Source organism: Chroicocephalus ridibundus, chromosome 7 (assembly GCF_963924245.1).
Source record: "Chroicocephalus ridibundus chromosome 7, bChrRid1.1, whole genome shotgun sequence".
In the NCBI taxonomy this organism is placed as follows: Eukaryota; Metazoa; Chordata; class Aves; order Charadriiformes; family Laridae; genus Chroicocephalus; species Chroicocephalus ridibundus.
This window is the reverse complement of record NC_086290.1, coordinates 40,248,264-40,258,146: the sequence shown is the minus strand read 5'-3', so window position 1 is coordinate 40,258,146 and position 9,883 is coordinate 40,248,264. Positions and strand designations below refer to the sequence as shown.

The following is a 9,883-nucleotide window of genomic DNA, read 5'->3' as shown; positions in this document are numbered from 1 at the left end:
GCGGAAATTGCAAGCGGTGGTTTTGCCACGCACTCATTTAGGTGCTGTATGAGTGCTCTCGTTGGGGAGTGAGTGGTGGCAACCCAGAGCACAGCAGAACCCGGTGACTCCTGCTCTGTGCTGATGTGGCCCATATTCACTCTCTCCCTGCACCAGGTGCTGCTGCAATTTCAAACAGAAAATGAAGTACTTCCCCTCCAGTCTAGCAGCATATCTGCATGAGGATGGAGAAGGACCGTCAGTTAAGTTCTTCTATTTCTCCTTTCGATGTCCCACTCACCTGTTTCTCTCCCAGCTAGCTACAGAACATGACCTCTCTCACACTTGCAATAGCTTCCAGCCCTTTCAAAGTATAACAACCTCTGAGGCTATCATATCTACCAGAAATTACTTAAAAGCATTTACTAACAAACGTAAGCTAACGAATCTGGAATTTGCCCAGTGACTTAAACGTCCGTCTTTCTTCCCCTGTACTCTCTGCCTGTGCCCTTCAGGGCCAGTGCCTAAGTGTCCGTAGGAGTCTCTGTTTTCTGTCTGGTTTGCAGAGTGTTCAGCTGCTGAACAGCACTACTATACTACCTTGCATGGTAACGTGGGCGTACACCTCCTCCTCACCACCATCACAGGACTTATCTGTGCCAAGCTCTAACAGCCATGTTTTGCCGTCCATATGAAAACTGCATAGCAGAGACTCCCCACGAGACGCTACTGCTGACGCACCCTGTGCTTGGGTACCCACATAGCATCTCCCAACAAGATACAAATGACACAGCATTGCTGAGACTTTCGTTTCAGGATCAACAGCTCAGGCTAAGCTGCAAAATGGATAAATCCTGGTACTTTTATAGCTGTTGGAAGAGCACCACAAAAGATTTCAATGTTTATTTCAGGCTATACCAAGAACTGAGACCTGCTGGCAGTAAGAACACACTATTTGCTTCTAGCTGGCCACATCGATGCATTCAACATTTGACTAAAGGCTCAGGTGTGACCCTCAGCAAAGGTCACCTTTTGACCGCTTCACCTCCACTATTCTGCCTCCCATGAATCACAAAAAGCAGCAAACACTTCATTCCATGCCCCATGATGCTTAGTCAGAACATAACACACTTTTCTAAGAGTTGTTCCAAGTGCTTCTGTCATAAGGGGATGGATTTTAATGCCTCTCAAAGATGGTGAATAGCAGAGGGCCTTTTTAAGCTATAATGAGGTCTCATTACTACAAGAGATCTTGAAGGACAAGAGCCTAGCAGCATTTAGTAATGCTCAGGAAGTCAGAAAAAAGAACAAGATTGTCTAGAGCTGGAAGAGCAAATGTTTTTCCTGAAAAGGCGCCTGATTCTCTATGATGAATATCTTGGGCAATCATTTACACCAGAGGCTAAAAGCAGTGTAAAATCACCACAGCAACATTATGCTGGCTTTGCACTAGTGTAAGCAACTCTGTGGAGACTGACAAAACCCCATATCCATAGAGGTTAGGAAACTTCTTGCTACAGGAGTAAAAAATTGACCTTTAATAACAAGAAACTTTCCCTGGGAGAATGAATTCTGCAAGAACTACGAACTCTTGGCACTTCTTTTAGCTCCCTGCAAAACAGCTGTACTTGCTGCTCCTGGATACTGTCTTAGACAATCCAAAGAATTCATCCAAGCTTATGGTATTCCCAAAGCATCAGCATTACTCATCTTTTCCCCAAAGTACTTTATCATAAAGCTTGAACATAATTTGCAACAAATGCTTTTGTCTCTCAGTTTCATCTTTACAAACTTCCCTGAATTAAAAGAGTTTATCTCAATTGGTATTATCAGTCTGCAGAATTCAATATATTTTAATTATGAGGATGAGTGAGAGTTTAGCCTACCTAGTTAATGACAAAATCTCATGTTCTCCATTTAAATAGGACCCATTAAAAGGTTCATATTTAAATTCTCTTCAACATAAGGGTGAAACAAATGTTACAGCGTAACTAGATTATTCCCTATAAATTCTGTTATGCGGTGTTAGACATTGAGATGCAGAAGGAAGAAAACCAGAGGCTTGGGGTACTATTTGGCAGCTGATTGTTGTAGTACAGCAGATTTCAACATCCTGCAGATGACTATAGCAGTAGCATTCATATGCTTCATGTGGCATGGCAGCACCTCCTGTCCTTGCACAGACAACAGCAGTATTAATTACGTCTGCTGAAAGCTTCCCAACATCCAGGACTGCTCTGACTACGATTTGGTGTTATAAATACTATAAACAGAAGGAGCCAGAGGTGCTCGTTCCTTTTACCACCTCCTGTTGGTTGTTGCATGAGCCCACCCTCCTGCTCGTGGTCATTGGCATCCGACTGGGCTACAGGCAGCAGGGGGTGTGTATGGCACACACGCTGCGGTGCGGGTTTTCATACAGTGCTAACTTCCAATTCCTTCCCTACTCTTACGGGTCACTTTATTATGAAGATATAGAGGTGCTAAGCTGCCAGCCAGACTCCTAGATGCCTGTGATGCAAGCACAGAGAACCAACACACAACTAGGCTTTTAAACCTCAGGAGCGCAAAATATACTTAGTATGTGGAGGGAGGAAAACAAGATGCCTTACAGGCTGGTGGCAACATCTGGTCCAGGAAAACCCCGCAACCTGCAAGCCAAGCAAGGCTTATTTCTCTGCCCACTGCCAAGAGCTCCTGCAGATTGTGGAATCTTTCCTACTTGGCTGCTTCCTACGACTTTCAGAAACCTGATTTCAACTCTTTTGAGTGGTCTCAGAGCAAAGAGGTTTCTTACTTTTTTTCACTTATATAAAGCCTATGCTTTCATCTCACTGTGTTTTAAGACCTCTACCAGGAAAGCAGAAAGTGGTAGCAATAAATTATCTTCACTCTCTTACGTTCTTTTCTTCTTGCTTTCAACATGCCAAACTACCACTGCTTTGCTACTAACCCCTGCAGGGGCTGCCTGAGCAATCTCCAAGTGATTTAAATGGTGCTAACTGCAGAAGAGTAAATCCAGAAACGTGATCAACTGGATAAAGAGCCTGACCTCAATATTCAGCACTGCCTCCTAGGAAATCAAGCCTCTAGAGCTTCCCAGCCCTTGGCACACTTGGAGAGCTATGGCCTCGGAGAGTGGCTGAATAGACTGACTACTGAGAAAAAGCCCACCTCTGTTCCTAAAAGTTAGGTCCCTTCATATTTCATCATGGCTCTTGCCACCTTTTCTTGTGCTTAGCAAAAAAGCTGTGCTTTATACTTTCTCTTATACCTTCACATGTCTCTCTATCAACCCTCTCTTAGAGACAGTAAAAAAATAACTGCTCGTAGATTAGCAAGTTTCTTGCTCGGAACAGCATCCTCTTTCATCTGTCATTGTCACCCTCCCCAAGATTAATAAGAAAAAGAGCTTGGTACAAAGGATGCTAATTGTAATTTTGTTTGGGTTTTTTTAGACCTGCATTGATCCCAACAGCTGTAGATACTTAAAGATCTTTTCCTACAGTGTCCACATCTTCATCACACAAAAGGAAAAAAAGCGTATCGAGAAACAAATTCAGCCAGCATTCAGTGTTTGCACAAGGTAAGCTGGGCGATGATTTCTTGGCTCCTTCTGACCATGACAAGACTTAGAGTTTCACCTTGCATCAGTAAGAGCAAAAAGAACTTTTTTTCTTCAACAGGGAAGGGGAGGAGACACCAAAAGGAGACAGAGGAAAAGACAGCTCAGGGGACAGTATCTATTATTTATATATATACACACACACATATAGATGGGTCTGACAAAGCGTGGAAGGACATTAGTGTCACCTGCTTCACAGGAGTGGGGAAGGGACCAGTGCTTAGCACTAGCAGCAAAACATTAACACGACTTCATAATTACAGAGTACTCAGCATATATTCAGCCCTGGTGTGTTTTTCTACTAAATTCCACTCTAATTCTACAAGAGTCTGTGGACACAAAAGAAGCTGTGGTTTAAGTACCTGCGGCTGCTGCAGTGAGGAACGCCAGGAACGTACAGATACCCACATACCCACTCTGTGAGCTAACTGGCAGGAGCACTGGTTAAGCTGAATTAAAAGCAGTAAAAGTCTTCCTGTTCTCCAAAACTGGTAGTCCCTTCTGTAAAGTTCCCATCTCTTTGATGTTTCTTAGCCCACTGCTCTGTCACCTGGCTCTTCAATTACATTTCCCACATCCCTCCTGGGGGCTCAGGCCTTCTCCTTTCTCTTGTGCAGCCGAAAAGAAAGAGCACTCGCTTTGTGTCCTGCTGCTCTTTTCCCACCACCTCCTCACCTCTGAGGCACACAGCAGCTCCACATGAAATGATGCACTCGCTGTCAAACGTAAGAATGATGGTTTCCTAAGTGTTCATCAGAGCTTTAAATAAAAATAAAGTAAAAAACTTAAAAAAAAGAATGGCAGAATCCAGGCCAAGCACAATTTAAGGAGGAGTAGCTGTCACAATCCAGGGCATTTATTTCATTTTCAGCTCACAAGAGAAGTAAAAAAATAGAAGAGGAAGAACAAGAGAATGCAGATGTTTTAAGATGTCGCTTTGTTCACTACTAGTGGTAAAAGCAGGGTGGGAGGATGTGAGATGACACCAGTTGTTAATGGGATTTTTGCCACTGAAAAAAAAAAGGTGCAGGATGCATTTAGAGTGTTGCTTCATTAACCACCATTAGTCAGCCATTTCACAAATGAATGGGTGAACACTTGATGCCTTCAGGCTCTTCTGGAGTTTTGGCTGGGTGTTTTTTTGGTTTTTTGTCGTTGTTGTTGTTTTTCAATAATATTGCTATTGCTAAAAGTGCAAAACTCTTCCTATGCACAGCAGGCATAGTTGTATTAATCACAAAAGTCAGTACTGAAGAAATGCCCATGACAGGAGCCCTTGGGATGTCAACAAGATCAGAAATAAAAGTCCACACTTAGTTCAAAATTTGGTCTTGGCACTTTGAACCAATTGTTCAGAGAGTCCCATGGCACCCAAAGACATCACAGCCTCTGCCCACTCCTTTGCACTTTTCAGTAACAACTCTCATCAAATTTTATATCCTTCCTGAAATGTTTTAGCATTAATTTTAAAACCCCCAGGCTATCCATCTGCCCTTATTCTCTCTCTCCACTTGAAGCTCCTTTGCAGCAACTCGAGAGCAAATGCAAGCAGCAGCCTAGGCTTGCTCGTCTCAAGACAGCCCAGAGTGCACTACTTTCAGTGTTAAAAGCTTCAGAAAAAGCACTGCTGGGTGGTACCCAGCTGCACAACCATGAATCTAGCACTAGCTGGCAGGAGTATTTCTTGGCAGAGCCAAGGCTATTGGGGGATACATAAGACGTGGGTAGCTACAAGCTGGCAGTGCCCTGGGTCCATCACCTCAGGCAGAGTGTGGCTGGAGGAAAATCCCCCAGTTTAGTTTATTCTCGCCAGTATCAGAGAAATTGTCCAACTTTGAATCTTCCTGAACCCAGGGTGTGGTGTGTACATGCTGCAACATGGGGGAAAAAAGACAAACACATGCTGTTTCTCAGCTGATAAACCGTTAGAGGCCGGCACTGTAGACCCCGCTGGATGCAGGGCCATTGGCCATAGAGCTGCTGACGTCTTTTGCCATGCAGACAGCAAGTGATAACATGCACCGTGTGGCACAGTGGACAGCATTTGCAGGTGTTGCAAGAGTTGAAAAAGCAGAAGAGAAAGCTGGAGCAAAAGTGAAGAGGTCACTTAATTGGGGGGGGAGGGTAAAGCACTGCAACACTTCCACCTCATTTTGAAAGGGTTCAATTTTAATGCCCACAATCACGGCACAAAACATTGGATAGCAACACACAGGAGTCTTCAGGGAGTTCTCCACTTTTGAAGCCAGACACAAAGCTGAGAGACAGCCTTTATGATACAGGGACAGCCGCCTGAATTCAGAATGTTGAACCAGAATTTAAAAAATAGTAATAGCCCGAAGGACTGACCAGAACTTGGAAGCAATTCCAGGACACACACATACAGACTTCCTCTCCCACATCTCTACCGGCTGAAGATGATGATTCTTGGCTAGGGTTAAAAACCAAAGAAAAAGTAGCTGCATCATGCCTGTCAGCTGTTGCAGGGAATCGTGGGGAATTCATGTTCATCTGTCTTTAAAGAGCTCCTGTCACACTCATCACCATGGCAGGCATCCATGGTACCACTGGGTGGGTCAAGGAGGAGGATGTTTAATTGTTACATCAAGTCGTAAAATCCTCAACAATCAGCAATGGAAAGAGAAAGCTACATGTCTTTCTATGGGAGTTTGGGGCAGGATCTAGTAGTCCAGCATGAGAATAGCTGGGATTATGGACCCAAGGAAGGTGTTTCTAAGGAGGAACAGGTTGGGTTATGAAAAGAAGGAACAACCCCCAGGTAGGATCACTTGTATCTCATTCATTTCCTCTGCTATGGTGGTGTCTGGATCTACCCATCTAGTAAGTAACTAATATCTGATCCCATGTGGAAATGGAGAGGCGGGAGAAGAGGACAGCTTTCCAATGAGCCATCAAAAGTACTGGCTAGGAATTAGTTTGTGTGATTTGGAAAAACAATCAGTGCAGATGCTATAAAATACATGGAAAAATGGTTAGGTGGATGATCAGATATGCCCTCTCTTTTGTGATGCCAGAAGCAGTAAGACTGCAGGTTGGAGATAATTCTTCTACGCAGTGTTTCCATTGTCAAATTGTCTGTAGTGGAAGAGACTCCTGGAGTCCAATTTCCCAGAGTATTTGATGGCTTCAGCAAAAAGCTTTGTCACCTGTCAATATAAAGCAGAGGAGGACTGAGCATTGCAAAGCCTTCTGCATAAAGCTGAGTAAGAGAGCAGGCTCCGCGCTTCGACACTGTCACCCCGAAACTACCCTTTGCAGGTCCAGTCCTTGAGTCCATCCAAATCAACACAAGTTTGAAGGTGACTGTGCATGGGTGTTGGCTCCAGCCCTCTCAGCCCTCTGGAGCCTACCTGTCCATCTGGAGAGACACAGAGGTGCCGGGCTTCTTTGGCAAGACAGCTCTGTCCCATAAGAGATGGGTTTTACCCAAGCCTTTAAGAGAACATGGTGGTGTTTTCCTCTCTCAAAATCAGAGATTAAAACTCTGCTATCAAAAGGGTTCAATGAAATGCATCAAGCGGGTGTGGTAATAAATTTCGGATGGGAACCCCTGTTCTGGTTGTCAGTGTGTGTTTTGCTAGTAGGCAAAGGATGTGTCTTCAATTTCCCATTCCTGCTAATCATGTTTGGCATTATCCTGTCTCTGAACCTGCAGCTTGGCATTCTCTCTGCTCTCCACTCACTCCAATCACAGCAGAAGATTCTGCACAGCTGGACCCCGGTTCAAGTCACCAGGTTCCATGTCAGCGCCCACCAAAAATCAACAGGCATTTGGCTGCTGTGCTTAACGAGAGGGAGATGAGGCTCTTTTGTGACAGTTAAAGCCCCTTGCAAAGGAAGTCAAGGTACTGCTGGCAGCAGGAGTCCCACTTTGCATTACCAAATATCTCTTCCCCTGTCAGTATGGGAAAGTGCTTTGTCAGGAGCTACAGACACACAATGACTGGCAGTCGGGGACTACAACAGGACAGGCAGCAATTCCACTTGGATGGCACTTTGGAACTGGATTGCCCCAAGGATCATTCAAGAAAGCCCAGCTACTTCCTGCTGTGAGGTTTAAGGACCATACTGGAAAAACATCCCACTAAAAATCTCTTCCCATGCACAATTTAGACACGTTCCAGGCAATCCTGTGCAAGAAGTTTGCTCTGAAGTGAAAATAATACAGCAACAACTTCAGCTGCAGTACAGGACTCAAGATTTTCTTTTTTGTTGTTGTTTTACTCTGAGCAATGTTATTTTGTACAGTAGCAAAAAGAAAATACATTCAAACAATTGTGTTGCCATGATTTTCAGGCACATAGTTATTTGTCAGAGATAATGAGGGTCCAAACAGACTGGAATCTAAGGTCACAAGTGCTTGAAAGCTCCAAAGGCTTTTATGACTAAGAGGAGAAAGAACAACATGGGAAGTACCTGGAAATTAGTGAGCAGAGCAATCCCGCTGTCAATAGCCATCCTCCGGATCACATAATTATCATGGACAAACTTGGTGCTGCTGTTAGGCAGGTTAATCACCAGATCTATTTTTCCATCCTTCACCAGCCTGAAGAGACAATGCCCAAGACAGTATCACAGTGTGTCTTGCTTAATGAAAATCTATGATGAATAGCACAGGCGTGCAGGTAAACAACACCGAAAAGTTTCATCTGAGGTTAGTCTTACATCCCAAGAAAGGATAGTTGAGGGGCTAAGGCACTAAGCTGCAACTCAGGAATTTGGGCTTCATTTCTGTTCTATTCAATGATGCAAAGCAATACTCAGCCTTCATACAGCTCCGCACTGTTAAAGGCATGACTGACTGTCATTAAAGGCTAAACGCTCAGATCCCACATATCCTTGCGTGAAAACATAACATGGAGCAATACATCCAAGCCATATTAAATAGGGCTGTTCAAGGAGATGTTCATTAATTAAGCTGAAACCTCCCTGCTGTGGCCATTCCAGACAGAATCAGGTAAAACAAAACTTTGATTGAATCCAAAGTCCCATTAAATGACTATCATTGATCTCAACAGGGCCAGCAACTTGCCCTGGCTGCCAACACAAATCTGACAGGGTAAGTACTGCTCTTACCTCCTGACCAAGGGGAGGCTCGGGCTATGGTTTTCCTGGGATGGCCATGCCACGGGAATTGCTGGGATACCGTTAGCATTGAGCCAGTCTGAGGTTGCTTCTGTGGCATAAAGCTGTTAAGGAACAAAAAAACCCAAAAAGGTTACTTACTGGACGCTCCACAATACCAAAACTTTTAAATTCATTCACATGGGTCTGGCCCAACACACCGTGTGGTTGTCACAGCTGATTTTGGAGGGCACTTTTCACCAGGAGGGTATCTCTCCACACAGAGAAACACAGAGAGCAGCATGACTTTCCCAGCTTTCTGTTATCTGTGATTTGCTACGGATGACAGTCAACGAATGGTAGTAACACATCCAGAAGCAGTTAAGTGGCTTAGGAAAACCTAAATCCCTCTGACTTTCATTAGTTCAATAATTCTTTTTTTTTTTTTTTTTTTTGGGGGGGGGGGGGGGAGTTGCCTTTTTTTTTTTTGCCTAGCGCTAAGTTTTGAAAGGCAGATGCCTTTCAAAATGCCACTGAGGAAAATAGTACTTAAATACTTAATACTAAAAAGCTCTCACCAGTCTTCTGTGCCTGCATTGTTAGTTACCTTTCAGTAGGGATACGGATGCACAATAATGCTGAAAAGCTACAGGAGGGATGTAAACACCACAAATTTCATGTGTCTGCGGCTCGTGAATATCACTGAAGATGAAGCAGTGTAAAGACCTTCTCCATAGAAACGGCTTCCCCTTCCTCCCCTCCTGTCGTACATGGCATCCTGCTGGCGTTTTTGCTACTTGAAGAACTCCGAGGAGTTTATAATGTGACATCCCGGCTGCACGCTGATAGTGGAGCCAGGGCTGTCCTTCCCCTCATGACAGTCCCATATGTTCAATTAAACAATCAGGAAAACTTTCAGTTGGGTGATACCTACTGACTTTACGGATCACTCAGCTAAAAATCCCTGATGTACTTTGAAAATGTCCTTTTTTCTCCACCTCCAAATAAACTCCAACGTTCTCCATTCCTGTAGCAGGACAAGTATGTTTCAGATTTTGAAAACTCTCTAGCTTTAAATAACTGAAAACACCTACCTTAAAACCTTCCTCATGCAGCAGTTCTGCTATGCTCAGGAATCTGGGGCGGAAGGACTTCTGAAAAAGGAAATTTATTAGATACAGCATCAAAGCTAGG

At 44.1% G+C, this 9,883-nt stretch overlaps 1 protein-coding gene across 1 annotated transcript in view; it reads right to left on the bottom strand.

Annotated features, from left to right (window-relative positions):
- Positions 1–5,771: 5,771 nt before the first annotated feature.
- Positions 5,772–9,883, bottom strand: part of CPS1 (carbamoyl-phosphate synthase 1) — a 93,197-nt gene continuing 89,085 nt past the window's right edge. The window contains exons 36-39 of the mRNA XM_063341271.1: positions 9,784–9,843; positions 8,702–8,814; positions 8,042–8,171; positions 5,772–6,771 (exon numbers count right to left, since the gene is read on the bottom strand). Of these exons, the coding sequence (XP_063197341.1) occupies positions 6,673–6,771; positions 8,042–8,171; positions 8,702–8,814; positions 9,784–9,843 (402 nt within the window). The 3' untranslated portion in view covers positions 5,772–6,672. The remainder of the gene's footprint in view (positions 6,772–8,041; positions 8,172–8,701; positions 8,815–9,783; positions 9,844–9,883) is intronic.